The sequence below is a fragment of the Topomyia yanbarensis genome, chromosome 3 (genome assembly GCF_030247195.1).
Source record: "Topomyia yanbarensis strain Yona2022 chromosome 3, ASM3024719v1, whole genome shotgun sequence".
In the NCBI taxonomy this organism is placed as follows: domain Eukaryota; kingdom Metazoa; phylum Arthropoda; class Insecta; order Diptera; family Culicidae; genus Topomyia; species Topomyia yanbarensis.
Window position 1 is genome coordinate 228,626,998 of NC_080672.1, and position 18,478 is coordinate 228,645,475.

At 44.3% G+C, this 18,478-nt stretch overlaps 2 protein-coding genes across 8 annotated transcripts in view; one reads left to right on the top strand and one right to left on the bottom strand.

Annotated features, from left to right (window-relative positions):
• LOC131688806 (muscle calcium channel subunit alpha-1) overlaps positions 1 to 18,478 on the bottom strand; it is a 1,302,489-nt gene that overhangs the window by 884,251 nt on the left and 399,760 nt on the right. For 5 of the 6 annotated variants that reach the window (XM_058973340.1, XM_058973339.1, XM_058973337.1 and 2 more), the window contains one exon: positions 5,976 to 6,489. The exons of the other annotated variant lie outside the window; for it this stretch is intronic. In XM_058973340.1, coding sequence (XP_058829323.1) covers positions 5,976 to 6,202 — 227 coding nt within the window. In that variant the 5' untranslated portion in view covers positions 6,203 to 6,489. The remainder of the gene's footprint in view (positions 1 to 5,975; positions 6,490 to 18,478) is intronic. 6 annotated transcript variants of the gene reach the window in all.
• Positions 2,475 to 4,098, top strand: LOC131688812 (uncharacterized). Of its 2 annotated transcripts, none has more exons than XM_058973349.1 (2): positions 2,475 to 3,685; positions 3,743 to 4,098. In XM_058973349.1, exon 1 carries the CDS (start codon positions 2,665 to 2,667, stop codon positions 3,262 to 3,264), a length of 600 nt encoding a protein of 199 aa, XP_058829332.1. In that variant the 5' UTR covers positions 2,475 to 2,664; the 3' UTR covers positions 3,265 to 3,685; positions 3,743 to 4,098. The 2 variants fall into 2 exon arrangements, with proteins under 2 accessions (XP_058829332.1, XP_058829331.1); XM_058973348.1 differs by having other exon boundaries at positions 2,475 to 3,561; positions 3,620 to 4,098.

Sequence of the window (18,478 nt, forward strand, 5' to 3'; positions counted from 1 at the left end):
CGCGGAGCCACGTATCCTAATAGGAGTCAATAATCTAAGGTTGATGGTCCCTCTTCAGGTAAAAGAAGGTGACGTCTGGGAGCCAGTTGCTGTACGCACCAGGTTGGGATGGAGTGTATACGGTGGAACGAAATCTCGCGAAACTATCCCTTCATTGAACTACCATGATTGCCAGTGTTCAACCGACGAAACACTGTACAACATCGTCAAAGACTATTTTGCTACGGAGGACGTGGGAACTCATCCCCACCATGCGCTAGAGTCGGATGACGAAAAAAGAGCCCGATACCCGATGGTGATAGGTTCGAGACAGGCTTGATCTGGAGATATGACAACTTCGAATTCCCAGATAGCTTTTCGATGGCCCTGAAGAGACTGGAATGTTTGGAGCTCCGGATGGCCAGAAACCCAGTGCTGAAGGCGAATCTGTTTCGACAAATTAAGGAGTACGAAGACAAAGGTTACTCCTATCGTGTCAGCGAAGCAGAACTGCTAGAAGCCAACCCGAAAATAGTGTGAAGCCACTTGAAGCAATCATACATCCAAGGAAACCGGCAAAGGTCCGGATGATATGGGACGCCTCGGTCAAGGTCGACGGCATATCGTTGAATGTCATGTTGCTGAAAGGTTCTGATCAACTTACTGTGTTACCCGCTGTCCTGTTTCTTGTGTGTGTCCAAGTGTCTCACTTGGATGAACATACTTTGTCGCAGCCTAAATACCTGAACATGGATGGAGCTGTAGTTTACGTGTGTACTCGGTTTACTCTGGCTACCGGAAGAGGACTTGCTTAGTTTTTAGTTTAGGTACTTCACAAAGATCTGCAGAATCTGATCGATAAAAAAGAATATCCAACGAAACGACTGGTTCTTAGAATTCTAATGTCATTTTTTGATCCTCTCGGAATGTTGGCTCCTTTCATAATTGCAGCAGATCTGGCGATCAGGAGTCAAGTGTGATGAGCGAATCGATAGCGAAGCATTCATGCGCTGGCGACAGTGGATTGGGTTATTTCCATTAGTCAACAATGCTCGCATCCCCAGATGTTACTTCGATAGTTCAACCGCGGATCACTACAATCGTATGGAGCTACATATCTTCGTAGACGCGAGTGAAGAAGCCTATGTAGCTGTAGTTTACTTTCGAATCGTGCCGCCGGATGGTGATATCCAGGTGGCATTGGTCGCCGCCAAGACAAAGGTAGCCCCGCTTAAACCAATGTCGATACCACGGCTGGAATTACAGGCTGCAGTACTTGGAATAAGACTGATGAAGTTCATTCTAGAAAGTCATCCGGTGAAAATCGCTAGAAGAGTTCTACATTCAGATTCTAGCACGTTTCTGTCCTGGATCCGGTGCGATCCCCATCGCTATAAACAGTACGTTGCACTCCGTGTCGCAGAAGTACTCAGCGAGTCTGAGGTCGACGAGTGGCGATGGGTACCGTCGAAAATGAATCCTGCTGACATCGCTACTAAGTGGGGCCACGGACCACCCCTCGATCCAGACCACGAATGGTACCGTGGGCACAAGTTCATGAAACTGCCGGAAAATACTTGGCCGCCACAACGTGTAGCCATCCCAATAACTGAGGAAGAGATTCGTTCATGCTATACGCATCATGGGATCTCTATTCCAACATCAGTAGTTAACTTCAGCAGATTCTCAAGGTGGCCCACGCTGTTAAGAGGGCTGGCGTATGTCTTTCGATACGTAAGCAACTTACCCCGATCAGAAACACATAACAAAAACATATCAAAACTTTATCACGCGTTGTTACTTGTTATAATTTTCTGTTATTTTAACTACTAACGAGACCAAATTTATAACACAATATGTTACGAAAATTGTATTCTGTTATAATCTTGTTATTTCATTCTGATCGGGACACCGGCGGATAAAGAAACAAGACACCACTGCATGATACCTTACGCAGGAAGAGCTGAGGAAGGCAGAAACGCACCTGATTCGCATGACACAGTGGGAAGTCTATTCGGATGAAATGGTGACGCTGCACGGCAATCAACATCTGTCGCCTTAACGCAGGCAGCCATTGGAAAAGAATAGTACATTAAACAAACTTACTCCGGTTTTTGAGTAGAACGGCATTCTCCGAGTTGATAGTCGCCTCAATACTGCCAAGAATATCGCCATGGAGACGAAATTCCCGATTATTCTACCGAAAAAGCATCCGTTTGCATACTTGATCGTCGACCACTTTCATCGCCAATATCGGCATGCCAACAGTGAAGCCGTTGTCAACGAGGTACGACAGCTGTATAATATCCCGCAACTTCGTCCATTGGTCAAGATCGTTGTTCGAAATTGCCATAAATGTAAGATAGCAAAATCTATGCCAAGAATACCGCGAATGGCTCCTCTTTCGAATGCACGTCTGGCTTTGTTCACTCGACCCTTCACTTACGTCGGGGTCGACCTGTTCGGTCCACTGCTCGTAAAAATAAGAAGAAGCAACGTGAAACGGTGGGTGGCATTACATACTTACTTAACGACAAGAGCTGTACACGTGGAAGTTGTATATAATCTCTCTACTGAGGCGTTCGTGATGAGTATGCGTATGTTGAGGTACACTCGGATAATGGGACGAACTTCCAAGGTGCGAACCGATTGCTTCAAGAACAGATTCAGAAAATCGCCGAAGGCATGGCAGCCAATACAACAACCACATGGGTGTTCAATCCTCCGGGCGCTCCCCACATGGGCGGTGCATGGGAACGTTTGGTGCGATCGATCAAGGTAGCGATGGCGGCGGTCAATTCGTCGGGACGAAAGCTGGACGACGAAGGACTCCTCACATTTATAATCGAGGCAGAAAGCATCGTCAATTCGCGTCCGCTGACGTATATGCCGCTAGACTTTGAAGAACAGGAGGCGATCACTCCCAATCACTTTCTGTTAGGCTGCAGCAATGGTGTTCGTCAGCCGGTAGTTGCCACAACAGATGAAGTATCGGCCTTGCGTAATTCGTGGAAACAGATACAATATCAGCTGGACGTCTTCTGGCAGCGTTGGGTACGCGAGTTTCTACCAACACTCACTCGTCGTCCGAAATGGTTCGGTGATGTAAAACCAATCGAAGTTGGGGATTTGGTATTCGTTGTCGATGGGACTAGAAGGAATGGTTGGATCAGAGTCCGGGTGCAAGAGGTGCATGCCGGGAAGGATGGACGAATTAGGAAGGTGAAGTGGGCTCATGCGTCAGTCGGTCTCCAACTTAGCAGTTATCGACGTGAGAAAGGATAGTAAAACTGGTTCAGGAACTGCCGGTGACCAGTGTTACGGGGAGGAGACTGTTACGAACCGGGTACACTGTCCCGGGCAGAGAGAAGCGCCGCAGGGGTTCGCTAAACGACCGAGTATGACAGCTGTCAAAAGTATTCACCGTGAGGAGAACAATCTTGAACGTTAAGAAGGAATCAGCCATTCTTCCAATTGCTATTGCCAGAGCAATCACGTTGCAAACCTTTAACTGCATTTTCAACTATTAAATCGCCGGCGTGCGACCAATTATTATTGCTGATTATTACTGTTAGGAAATTTGTAAGTACCGCGCAGCGAATTTATGAACTAGAATTGAATTTACTCACTTTATTAATAGGCCTAAAAGAGCGTACTGTGAAGGTTTATTGTTGTCGGCGATTAGAAGAAGTTTCGCACTGATTTTGTAAGTAGGATGTGAGTCACTTACTTTAACCGGTTAATCATACTAATAAAATTCCAGCTTGAAACTGTGTACAACTGATAACAGGACTCTGCGTTTTAACTTCGACTCCGGAACAAAAACTGTTTAGAAACGCACTACACTGCACTGTCTGACACAATTTAACGTTTATAATGTTTATACTCCAGCCCTTGCTGGGATAAACACCTTCAACAACACACTCGACTGTATCGAAAGAGCGTTCGGATACGAATGAAAAGTCACATTTTGTTTCTCAATAAACATTCCCCTGTGCCTACAGAAAGCTTTGAAATCAACCAATCTTGTGTTAGTGAATTCCCTTTAGATGATCTAGCTGGGTTTAGCGAATTGCTCGATATAAGCCTTTCTTCTTGCTCAGACATGAAGAACAAATAATAAATTGTGTATTAAAAAAAGACATTATGTTGAAAGTTGTTGTACTTTTTCTGAAACATTTCGAAAAGATCCCTTGTAGTTCATGATACTTGAAAACTAGTGTTTCTGCCCCGAGGTGATTTTTCATGATATATCTGAAGGAAACGCATGGTAGTGTTTGATTATTTAGAGTTGGTAATATAATGTATGAATGACTCTCAGAATTATCAACGATTAAAAAAATATTGCGTGAAAAAAAAATGAATATCAAATTTAAATTCAGCGTCACAAAATTCCACAAATGAGGAGTTTTATAAAATTCGTGCAGCTTTTGTCCGACTTTTCTATGGAGGGTAGGGCATTGCAATTTTTTTTTAATTCTCAAAGGCCCCCCTCTCATATTGTGACAAATGTCAAAGTAAACTCAGATGCCAAATTTCACATCATTTGGAAAATTCTAGGCTCCCGCCCACTTCGCTTGAAGTTTTTGAAATTAGTACTATAAAATATGGTGGAAAATATATATTAAATGCTATAACTTTTGAAGTAGCAATCTGAAAATTACAATTTATACCTCTTTTAAAAGGAAATAACCTTAGCATGCAAATCATAGATATTTTGCTGTTGTTCTAATGTAAAACGGAATCTTTTTGACCTTTGTCCGAATACGAGAAGTTGGGGTTGTAGGGCCTTTTGACATTCATATTAAAGTTTACCATTTCCTCGTGCACATATCTCTATTATTCTTCAATCAATTTTCATAAAATGTAATTTGTTGAACGTGGAAAATTCTTAGGAATACAACATAAATAGATTCGTTAGCGGTAAAATTCAGAAACATAATTTTTTTTGACATTAACTCTACAAATCACATTTTTTTCATTAAATGTCCCAATACCTCAACTTCCCCTATTTATCCAGGAATGAAACTTTTCTCATGTGACCCCTACGCGTTTACAGTAAAAGTAATAAATTAAATAAGGATTTTGTCATTTAATAGAGTTAATATGTGTGATTTTATGATAAAAATGTGTAATCGAGACTATATGTCATATAATTTGATGTTTCTCAATTTACCGGCAACGAATCCTTTTTGTTTTATTCTTAAAGATTTATTAAAATTGATAAAATTTAATATAAATGACAAAAGGCCCTATAACCCCAACTTCTCATATTCGAACAAGGGTCAAAAAAGCTCCGTTCGATTTCTGAGAATTTTTCACATTAGAAAACTGCAAAATATGTATGATTTGCATCACGGAGCGGAAAAAATTAATAAAATAGGTGATTTTAGGGCCAAAATAACCCAGTACTCAACTTTCCAGTATTTTTCATGACACAGAAATATCGCTACTCAAATGCTACGGTTATTTCCTTTAAAAAGATATAAATTATATAAATTGTAATTTTCAGATTGCTACTTCAAAAGTTATAGTATTTAATATATTTTTCCTCCATATTTTGCCATAGTACCAATTTCAAGCGAAGTGGGCGGGACCCTAGAATTGTTCAAATGATGTGAAATTTGGCATCTGAGCTTACTTTGACATTTGTCACAATATAAGAGGGGAGGCCTTTGAGAATACATTTTTTTTTGCAATGCACTAATGGGGGGTGATCACTGTGAGGCGTTATGAGTTCCTCTCATCAGAATCCGACGCTAACTTAGTGAGAGGACTAAGCTAGCGCTGGACTGACGCTATAATTTTTGGCGAGTTCCTGTGTCCAAAATATTCAGAAGTGCACGAGTCCGTTAAAAATCGCCAATTTGCGAGTACTCGGATATCCTGTCGGCCTTTTAAAGGTGTTTTTTGTTGAACACGAGAAAATGTTTACGATTATTTACGATGCCTGTTTCTTATATGACTAAGAATTAAAAAAAGAACGTTAAACTCACTTCCATTCCACAATATCTATACACAGTTTTCGTAGAGGGTTTTTTAATGTTAAACAGAACAGTACTCTCGCGGGGCGATCAGGTTGTGGCTTAACACCGGCTCGTCTTGTAGGTTTCTTAGGAACAGCCGGTAACGTCGTCGCTAATCCTTTTGAAGGGGCAGTATTGGAATCCAGACCAAGAGCGGACGCATCCTGTCCGTTTATTGGTGCAGCGGCTTGACTCATGGCAGTTGTAGATTTAAGAGTAGCTTGCCATACATCAGAAAGCGAATGCCGTTTTCTACTAAAAAAGCGTGAATTTCGTTTGCACAATTTTTGTGTTGGGTTTTTTTTCGCGGATGTTGTTTTTCTTAGAAATCCAACTATGAAGTTTTCTGTCCTTCTACTGGATTTTTTCGACTCAATTGACAGAGGTTTACTTTCTATACAGCTCCTGTGATCAGCTAAGGGCTTCACATCATAAGCAGTGCATTTGCTTTTCACGATAGACGATGTTGATTGAAGGGTATTCCCTGTAAAATATATATTCGTAATTAAAAATGTATTACATTAAATACTTGAAAAGACTTTAAACTATGCACCCATCCCAAAAACCCAAGGCCTCAACTACCATTATTTACCAATATCAAGCTCCAAATTATGGATGATGGTGTACCTTAGACCCATAATTGTGCTCGAGATATGCTCCATCAATATTTACTATATAATCTCAATATAGAAAATATTTTCCATCTTAAATGTTCATTTGAAAATTTTATAGTAAGCTTAAGACTAATATATTGCGATTATATATATATATATATATATATATATATATATATATATATATATATATATATATATATATATATATATATATATATATATATATATATATATATATATATATATATATATATATATATATATATATATATATATATATATATATATATATATATATATATATGGGACGGTTGCGGTTGTGAGACCCCTTTGGAGAAATGTGAAAGAATAAGCAGTTTTGAATTACCCATTGCACAAAGCGCGTTGCGCCTTCGTGTTATATTGGATTCGTTTAATAAAGTTATGTTTAAAGTATTTCCTCTGCAATCTATCCTTTCCTTCTTACATGAGGGCTCGTCCAGGAATATCGAGTTGCAAGGAAATTGATCGGGAAGTGGAAAACAGTACCTATAATTGTTTTAAAAAAATCAACGAATCATATTAAGATGGTCGACCGCATTATCGAGTTATGTGAAAATTTTACCAAAATCGGTTTGATGCGAGAGTGTGAGAAACAAGGTTTCTCCACGACGGGAGAGAAAAAGGCGATGGCGAAGAGAATTGTTTCGTACGACGCGGCTATAAAGGATGTTAGTCTGAGTGTCAACGAAGAGGCGCTCGACGACAGCCAACGTAAGAAGCAACTTGAAGCCATTAAAAACGACGATGACTGTTTTGCCGACGATGACGGCAGCGAAGAAGAGTGCAACGACGAAAAAGAGGACTATGATAGAACCCCAGAAAAATCTCGAGAGCAGATAAATCAAAAGCCATATTCATTCCGTGATGTTGAAGATAGCATTGAGTCTTTCGGTGCTGAGGAAGGCCAAGATCTGAAAATTTGGTCGGAGCAGTTTGAGGCAATTTCGAGAACAGCGCATGGGAACGATGAACAGAAACTGATAATGTGTCGTAAGAAGTTGACAGGCACTGCCAGGCGATTTGTATTCGCACAACAAAACTTTAGTTCATTCGGGGAACTTAAAAAAGCGCTAATAAGAGAATTCGGTCCTCTTGTACGAGCAAGTGATGTACACAGAAGATTGGCAGCCCGAAAGAAGACTCAGACGGAGTCCGTCAGAGATTACATATACGAGATGCTGCGAATTGCGCTCCCTATAGGCCTCGACGAACCTAGCATTTGTGAGTATGTGGTTGACGGAATAACAGACGAAAAATTCCACCGATCTCTCTTATACGAAGCGAATACTATCAACCAGTTGAAAGAGAAGCTTTTGAATTATGAAAAGTGCAAAGAAAGTCCAATAAGAAATCACATTTGAACGACCCATACACGAATCGAAAGGAACACCGGAAAATGGAATCGAAAAAGGAGAGCGAAAAAGCTGACATGAAACGGCATTGTTTTAATTGCGGTGAATCTTCGCACGTCGCTAGCTAGTGCCCGCAGAAGAACGACGGGCCGAAATGTTTCAGTTCAGTCAGTATCAATCACTCTGTGTGATCGGTTGAGTTTAATTTTTTCTTTCTTCGCTCTGGCCCGTTATCGCCCGAAAAACAAGTGCTCGGCCTACGCCACCCGAATCTTTCTCTCGATCTCGGCCTCTGCCATCCGGCACCAACCGCTGTAGTATCTCGCTACCTCGGCAATAGTTTACGCAAGTGCAGTGTCCATTAACCAGATCTATAGTGCGAAAATCAAGTGCGTCGAAACTCGCTTTCCGGCGGGTCTGCTCTATCCCGAGGGACAGCGGAGCCGCCAAAGGGTCGCCCCCAACCTAAACCAGCGATACACCAAGCATACTACGTATTTTCCGCGAAAAGATTGGACATCGAAAATCGTAACAGGTAACAGGAGCGCAGACTCATAAGTAGGAAAACAACTCGCGCCTCCGCCAAAACTTTAATTTCAAACCGTTAAACGTGAGTCGAATTTTCAAACCCTGTGAAAAACTTGCGCCTCCATTAAATTGCCAACCGTCGGAGATTTGTACGCGAGTAAAGCAGCGAACCCAAGAGTCCAATCGGTCTGCGCGTGTGAAGTGACTAGTACGATAGTGTCGTGACGAGACCTTCGTCTATTAAGTAAAATGCCACGCCCCCCTCCCCCCGATTGGGGCGGGGAACCTCACCTCAGCCGATCTCTTCCCGGTTACCTGAATTCTGGAGACGTAATTGATCAGCAGACGCTATTACTGCGTGCCGTCAACGAACCAGGAAAAGACGAACAACGCCTCCCAGCTGATCCCTTCCTCATTATGAAATCGGTACAGGCAGTGCTAGGAATCGACCCAAGAAATATAGTGAGTGCAACAAAGGAGGCAAGGGGATCCAGATATGTGCTTAGAACCAGATCTAAGAAAGCTTTCATGTCCCTTAAGAAACTGGACCAGCTCATAGGCGGCCAAAAGGTGGAAGTTATCTCCCATCCAACCCTCAACTTAGTACAGGGCGTCATCTACGACCCTGACACCAAAGACGTCGAAGAAGCTCGACTCTTGGAAGAGCTCAAGGCTCAAGGGGTTACGAATGTTCGACGTATAACAAAAAAGCTTGAAGGAAAACCGGTCAATACACCACTAGTTATTCTGTCCTTCTCTGGCTTCAAACTCCCGGAAAACGTCTTCATCGGCCTGCTGCATACTAGCATCCGCCCGTACTACCCGTTGCCGATGATGTGCTTCAAGTGTGGTCATTTCGGGCACGGCAGCCGTTTCTGCCCCAACTCCGTCGCCTGTCTGAACTGCAGCCAAGAACACGAGACATCCAAGAATCCCTGCAAGAACCCGAGCCTCTGCATCAACTGCGGAGATGGGCACTCGACCCGCAGCAGGAAATGCCCCAAATTTGCAGAGGAGGAACAGATCACCAAGATCAGAATCGACAAAAACTTGACTTTCTCTGAGGCTAGAGCTCTTGTAACTAAACGGCAACAAGGCCCTAGCTACGCGAGCATTGCCGAAGGAAACAAGGATGACGAACGGGACACAGTAATAGCCCATTTACAAAAGGAGTTAGCAACTCTAAAGGAAAGCATGGCACAAGAGAAAAGTAAAGATCGGACAATTAATTACCTGAAAGAACAATGCGCCAAACAACAAAAACAGCTGGCAGTGGCCTCTGCAGAAATAGCAAAACTACGTAATGCCGTCACCGAGCTCCACCAAAAGCCGTCTATGCACTCCCGTGAGAACACTCCCTCCGACGATACTGCTTCCACGGGAACAAAGCCCAAGAAAGGAAAGTTCATCGAACCAGCCCCCGTAACCGTAACCCCCGTTGGTCTGTCCAACCAAGCAGAGCTTAGGAGATCCAACCGCCAGAAAGAGAAAGACACTAGGAAGACCAACACTGACAAATCAAGAAGCCCCAACCCCAAAACTACCCCCGACATAACACTGCCTTCGCCTATCATGGACTCTGCCATGTCCTGGTCACGCTCCAGCTCATCAATATCACTCAACACGCTATGTCAAGAACCACTACCGGACGTTGACTACTCGAACCTCATCTCTGAATAAACCCAATAACACTCAATCCAGCAAGCAGAAAACAACCATAGCAACAGCATTCAATAGTCGAAACCAAACAAACAATCCTCCCGCGTCGAACCTGACCGGGGACGTTCCGGGTTCTCCCGATGCACCCCCGGCGGCTGTCGGCGCGGGCCCGGGTTCTACCCAGGCAAGTACCTCCAGACTAAATCCAACAGTCAACCACCGACTGCCCCCAAATATTTTCAGCCAATATCCGCCAGGCGGCACTCCGCCACCAACCATCGAAACACAGAGCAACAATCCGTCACCTGACCCGTTACTTTGGCTAAGAGCAAATCGACTGGACCACAGCCACACCAACACTCGGCTCCGCAACCTAAACCCTGTTGCCGGTTGCTCCTGGCACCCAGTTCATTTCCGCTACAGGAGGAGCGACATGAACGCTGAAAATCGCTACAACTACACCGCATTTACAGAATCCGTGCACACGAAATCACAATGGGACAGCACGAACAACAAAACCTGCACACCGTACATGAAAAAAGACCCTTTCCCCGCTACGCCCCCGACTCGAGAAGTTCCAGAGATACTCGATGAGTCCCCGACGGTTTCCGGCGCGGAGAATCCGGGGCCTTCCCGGGTAAGTTCCAACAGTCCTGATACTCGATCGGAACCATCTGTCGCACCTTATCTTCCTTCAGGGTCCGACGGTACAAAACCAGCCACATTAACGTCAAAGCTCAAAGTCCACGAAGAAACCATCAGACCTGAAGACGGTAACAACAAAACCTGCTCACCGCGCAGCAAAAAAAGCTCCCTCCCCGTGTCGCCCCCGACTCGGGAAGTGCCGGAGTCATCCGATGAGTCCCCGACGGTTGCCGGCACGGGGAACCCGGGGCCCTCCCGGGTAAGTTCCTACAACCTCAGAACCCATCTGAACCCAACTGCTGTTGCCTCTACCTTTTCTACAGAAACACCAACGACAGGCCAAAGACCCTCTGAACGCACACCCGCGGCGGACTCGTCACCACTCGTACCTCTAATTTCCACACGACCCATACAAATGGTATCTAGCAGAAGTCCGGTCAGGAATAGCTCCAGCACCAGTCCAACCCCACTACCCGACGGAACAAACTGCACACTGGCAATCCAATGGAACACCAACGGCCTGAGAGCAAACCTAGGAGACCTCCAATGCATCATTGCACGCTCTGCGCCCATTTGTCTTGCCATCCAAGAGACACACATAAAGGAAAACACGGATCCATCACCTTGGTTCAGTTACCGTTACATTTGGGAATCAGCCAAAAGATCGAACATCTATCAGACGGTCGGTCTAGGAACCAGAGCTGACCTGCCGTCTGAGCCGGTAAAATTTGACACCGACCTCATTGTAGTGGGAAGAAAAATCAACTTTCCCATAAGTTGCACAGTAGCGTCTATTTATATCCCTCAGGAAGTCAGTAACGTGGGAAATAAATTGCGGAATCTCTTTAAGCAACTACACACCCCCTTCCTATTAATGGGTGACTTTAACGCCCAGCACACAGCGTGGGGTTCCAAAAGGTGTTGCCATCGCGGTAATGCCATTATCGAGGCCATCGAAGAGAGCAACGCGGTAACGTTAAATGACGGTAGTATCACCTTCCTCCGGGGCCGATCCACATCCGCCTTAGATTGAACCATATGTTCTAGCTCCATTGCTGGAGCCTGCGGATGGTCGGTTCTCGCCGATACTGGATGATATAATACTTATTGCTATCGGAAAAACAATTGGTCGCACAAGACTGAAGCTACAGGCAGCCGTGAATGCTGTCGGCCGGTGGGCTGACTCAGTCGGTTTCAGTATCTCAGCCACAAAATGCGCTATTGCGCACTGCTGCAATTCCCATCATGTAGCCACCGGCAGGCCAGTCAAACTTGCCGGAACCGTAATTCCTTTCCGGAAGCAACCTAAAATTCTTGGTGTGACTATCGACCGGAAGATGACTTTTCTCCCGCACTTCCGGCAGGTGAAAAAGGACTGCGAAAGTAGAAAACGACTAATTCGCACCATCAGCTCGCGTCACCCAAAGTGGAATAGGCGAACTGCACTAAATATCAGCCAAGCCCTCATCCATAGTCGCCTGTTCTACGGCCTCGAGATAACCAGTCTCAATTGGGAGGGATTAGTAGATATCTTGTCACCGTTGTATCACGGAGCAGTCAGACTAGCTTCGAATCTACTGCCCAGCACCCCTGCCGAAGCCGCCTGCGTCGAAACCGGAGTACTTCCCTGCCGATGGGCACTGGCGGTAGCTGTCCTGAAACGAGCCGTTGGATTCCTAGAGAAAACATCTGGTGATGGATGTCACCTTCTACAGACAGCCAAGGACATCTATATCACATTTACCAATACCCCTCTCCCTACAACAGCACAGCTGCATCGGGTTCGCAATCGCGACTGGCATGAGCGTGGCCCAAACTTAGACTGCAGCCTGGCTGTATCCGCCAGAGCAGGCGATCCTCCCAGTACTGTCAAAGCTAAATTCCTCCAAATGGTTGAACGCAAATACCCTAATCATCTGCACATTTACACTGACGGCTCTAAACTTAGCGAGGGCGTGGGGGCAGGTGTGAGCGGAATTGGAGAGGGCCTCACCCTTCGTCTACCCTCTGTTTGCTCAGTATTCTCCGCAGAAGCAGCCGCCATCGCCATAGCCATAACCAAGAAACCTGAAGATACTCCGGCTGTGATTTTCTCCGATTCCCTCTCTGTCATCAAAGCACTGGAATCGGGGGAGTCCAAGCACACCTACGTTCAAGCCATAGAGCAATCCTGCGACCCGTTTACTACCATATGCTGGGTTCCCGGCCACAGTGGAATTCGCGGTAACGAAGAGGCTGACCGTTTGGCCGCTCTCGGCCGCCATTCACGCGCTCTGTTTTCCAAAAAGGTCCCATCGTCTGATATTATTAGGAAATTCAAGGCAAAAGTCTCCGAGCACTTTATCGCCCACTGGAGGAATTTACGAGGCTACCCACAGAAGGTTAAAAAAGATCTCGCGATGTGGACAGACCGCAAAAACCGGAGGGAGCAAAGAGCACTGTCGCGCCTACGGGTAGGACATACGAAGATCACCCACACCCACACCATCACCCGCGTCGATCCCCCAATGTGCCCGACCTGCAATATAAGAATCACGGTAGAGCACCTACTCCTTAACTGCCGGGAACTCGAAGACCTGCGGCGACTCCATAATCTGCCCTCCTCGATTCAGGACACACTATCGAACAACTCAGCACAGGAAGAGACACTACTCGCATTCTTGAAAGATGCCAATATTTTTGAAGCTATCTAAAGTGTACCGAGAGCATACTGGCCTCAAACACCCTACCTACCACCATCACATAGCGGGCCGTCCGCCTCACTTCGAACAGGCGCTGAGGAGGATCTCCGGTGGCCCTCTATCAGCCACAACAAACTAGGCCATCTACCATATTTCAGCTGGCCCTCTGCCACACCCAGACTGGGTGATGGAGAGGTTCTTCCGCGGCCCTTTCAACCACAACCTGCCAACACATGTACCAACATTGCTCAGCGGGCACTCCGCCACACTCGGACCGGGTGCTGGGGAGCTTCTCCCGTGGCCCTCTATCAACCACAGCATACCAGGCTGTCTACCATCGTTCAGCGGCCCTCCGCCACACCCGGACTGGGTGATGGGGAGGTTCTTCCGCGGCCCTTTCAACCACAGATTGCCAACACATGTACCAACATTGCTCAGCGGGCCCTCCGCCAAGCCCGGACCGGGCGCTGGGGAGGTTCTTCCGCGGCACCTCCGACTTCAATCTGCCAACCCATCAGCGGGCCCTCCGCCACACCCGGACCGGGTGCTGGGGAGGTTGTCACGCGGCCCTACCAGCGTATTATCGCCACCGAATGCAATATCTAATCGAAGAACTCAAGGACTTTGTAAAATGCAATGTAATGACTCCTTTTTTTCTAGGCGAATGACCCTCAGTGGTTAAAGCCTCAATAAACATAATAATAATAATAATGTTTCAGTTGTAACACATTCGGTCATCTGCCAAAAGAGTGCAACAACAAAAGCGAGAGAAAAACTGAGAAGAAACAGGCAGCAAAAGTAAATGTAGTGAAAACTGTAAACAACATGAAGCCATGTGTGCAAATAAAAGTGAATGATTTGAAAATTGATGCAATTGTTGACACCGGCAGTGAAGTGTCTTTAATAAGAATGGATTTATAGACAGAGTTAGCCAAAAGTGGATTGCAGATGCAAATGTCTAACTTGAGAGTGCGCGGTTATGGTGGGGGCGTCAATGTTGTTTGCGGTGAAGCTAAGTAGAAAATGCTGCTCGAAGACGACGAGCAAGAAATTCGTGTTTATGTAGTGCCGCCTGGTTCTATCGATATGAAATTTTTGATCGGAATGGATTTTCTTGGAAGCGTTGATTATGCTATTACACCTGATGGTGTTCGTATATGGAAATTGGTGCCAGAAGGATCTGATCCAGAAGAGTGTGACGCAAAATGGATCCATCGTATTGAAGAATATGTTGACGTGAACGAGATAACGGTAACGTATAAATATCGCGACCAGGCTGTGGATCTAATTGAGAACAACACACCCACAGAGTTTGTTAAGGCGACAAATGATGTACTGTGCGAAAATCCTCGACGTCTGGCGCCATTAGAAAAAGAAGTTGTGACGGATCACGTAGATGAGTGGCTGGAAAGCGGAATAATTCAACCATCTAACAGCGAGTATGCTAGTACGATTGTAGTTGTGCCGAAGAAAGATGGCTCGCGCTGTGTGTGTATATATTATCGTGAAATTTATAAGAGAATGATTCGTGCTAAATTCCCAATGCCGAATCTGGAAGAACAAATAGATCAGCTGTCTGAGGCCCGTGTATTTACTACGCTGGATCTGAAAAATTCCTACTTCCACGTGCCGGTCGAGCAAAATAGTCGGAAGTACACATCGTTCGTGACCAGTGATGGCCAGTATGAATTCCTGCGTGCACCGTTTGGTCTTTGCACCAGTGGAAACGCGTTTGGCAGGTTTATTAATACAGTGCTTAAAGATTTGATCAAAGAAGGCAAAGTGATTGTGTTTGTTGACGATATAATCATCCCATCCAAAGATGAAGAGGAAAGTTTGGAAATATTAAAAACAATGTTGAAAATCGCTGGAGCAACCGGTCTACATTTCAATTGGAAAAAAATGTGTGTTCCTACAGCGTCGTGTGGAGTATCTCGGTTACACTGTATACAACGGTCGAGTTGAACCAGCACCAGGCAAAGTTGAAAAGCTAAAGTTGTTCCCACAACCGACAACAGTAAAGCAGTTACAACGGTTTTATGGATTGACAAGTTATTTTCGAAAATTTATACCGTCGTTCGCTGATATCGCCCGTCCGTTGTCAGGTATGTTGAAAAAGGGAAGCTATTTTGATTTCAATGAAGAGGCTGTGAGTGCTTTCAAGCGAATCAAGGATGTGTTGGCAAGTTATCCTGTGTTGCGAATCTTTCGACCCAATGGTGACACCGAAGTGTATACTGACGCCAGTAAATTCGCATTAGCTGGAATACTGATGCAACGTGCGGAAGATCATGGTAAATTCCATCCCTGCTTTTATTATAGTCGGATAACGAATGGTGCCGAACGCAATTACCATTCCTACGAATTGGAAACGTTAGCGGTTGTCGAATCTTTGAAGAAGTTCAGATGTTATCTGCTGGGTTGCAAATTTAAAATTGTAACAGACTGTCACGCATTTAAGGATACGATGAGGGAACGTAAGATGAACGTTCGTGTCGCCCGATGGGTTGTTGCTCTTGCAGAATTTGAGTACGAAGTCGAGCATCGCCCAGCCGAAAAAATGCCCCACGTTGATGCGCTGTCCCGTGGAAATGTACTGACCATATCGACGTCTATCAGTGTCCAATTGCGCGCTGCTCAGGAAGACGATGAAAAGGTGAAAGCGATTATGGCAGCTATTGGACGAAGCGCTTCATTTAAAGGCTACAGCATGAGCAATGGCGTGCTTTACGAAGGTGATGGTGAATACCGGCGAATATACTTACCTGAGTCGATGGAGGCAGCAATAATTCGAGCTGCGCATGAGAAAGGACACTTTGGGGTAAAGAAGACCAAAGAGCGGGTTGGTACTGATTACTTCATTCCCGGTATAGAAGAAAAGATTAAACGATGCATTGCTACTTGCGTTCCTTGTATTATCGGCGAGAAGAAGCGAGGCAAACCTGAAGGTGAACTTCATCCGATGCCAAAAGGAAATGTTCCCCTGGATACGTTCCATGTAGACCATCTAGGACCGATGCCATCCACTAGAAAGTCATAGGGGAGACCGGGGCTAGTTGGCGGTGTTTTCAGTTTTCAATTTTTACCGCTTTAATGTAGGTAGATCTATCCAAAATAGAACACGCGGCATGAAAGAGAAGACTGTTGGCAACATCTCTGATTTTTTTTTCAAGTGTTTGATGTATTGTCTCCATTTTAGAGACAAAAATATGTGACGCGGAAAACCCGCCAACTTACCCCGGCCCCGGCTAAAGAAGCTGAAATTGATATCGGATCATTTTGGAAACCCGAGAAGAATTATAAGCGATCGAGGTGCGGTGTTCACTTCGGGATCGTTCACCAAGTATTGCGATGATGAGGCAATAGAGTTGCACACAGTCGTGACTGGCGTACCCCGCGGGAATGGACAGGTGGAGCGTGTCCATCGTATAATAATCCCGATGCTCACTAAGCTGTCCAACGAAAAACCCGATGAATGGTTTAAACATATTGGTGAAGTACAAAAATGCCTTAACAATAGTTGGCAACGGGCTATAGAGACTACTCCTTTTAAATTACTAGTTGGAGTAAAAATGCGTACAAAGCAGGATGAGATACCTAAAGAGCTGCTGGAACGGGGGATTCGGTTTAATAAAGTTATACTGTATCGATTTTGTTGGCTATTTTCGGCAAATTTGAGACTAAGAGAAACGAAAGTAATGAAGAAAGACGGATAGGTATTCTAGAGCGGAAAACTAGAACTAGGCAGGCTCATATGGGCATGATCGAAAGGAAATGTGAAGAATTCTTTGCCTTCTGCAGAGTAGGAAAAACATGATGATGAGTTATGTTCTACCATAGACCATGCGGTACACTTGGGTGCAACGCCCAACTCCTACTCTGCAGAAGGCAAAGAATTCTTCACATTTCCTTTCGATCATGCCCATATGAGCCTGCCTAGTTCTAGTTTTCCGTTCTAAGTTTATAACTGATTCGCTCTAGAATACCTATCCGTCTTTCAATTTCATTATGTACTTTGGTTTCTCTTAGTCTCAAATTTGCCGAAAATAGCCAACAAAATGGATACAGTATATATATATATATATATATATATATATATATATATATATATATATATATATATATATATATATATATATATATATATATATATATATATATATATATATATATATATATATATATATATATATATATATATATATATATATATATATATATATATGACACGCCCAGACGGAAAATGAAAGACAAAAAATATGTAGGGAAAAACGATAAAACGATAAACAAAAAATTGCGCCGAAAAAAGTAACTGAGAAATCTCCGACGAAAACTGACAAGTAATTTCTTCCGAGGAAAAATGAAACTCAAAAACGTTTGGACAAAAACGATAAACAAAAAGTCGCGACGGAAATTGTTATTGAGAAAGGTTCGAAGAAAACTGTCGATCACATTCTTCCGAGGAAAAATGTGACTCAAAAAAATTCGAAGAAAATTGACGCCGAAGACGCGAATAAGTACAAATTACTTTTTGGGCGTTTTTTCGCAGTTATGACGTTATGAACGATATTCTATGTACTTTTGAATAAAAAAATCAACGATCACCGACTTTTTGGAACCCTTTTTCCATGTATTTCATGATTATTTAAAATCTCTGTCCTATCAAAATAATAGTTCTAGTATAATGTTAGCTAAAAATGAGTATAAATTCTTTCAACTTGACTCAAAGTCCTGCATGCTGTTAACAGTACGGGTAGGACTAGTATGGGTATAACTAAGCTGACCAACTCTGACGAAAAAATCCATACACTATGAAAACCGTTTGCCTGAGCGTGATGAACGATTTCGCTTCGTTGCGGTATGGTGTACGGATTCTTTCGTCAGACTTGGTCAGCTTAGGTATAACGGACAACACTGATTAGTATATCGAATAAGAGAAATTAGATCGA

What these genes read in the sequence shown, in the direction of transcription:
- LOC131688812 (XM_058973349.1), top strand. Translation starts at nt 2,665, where the DNA reads ATGGCAGCCAATACAACAACCACATGGGTGTTCAATCCTCCGGGCGCT.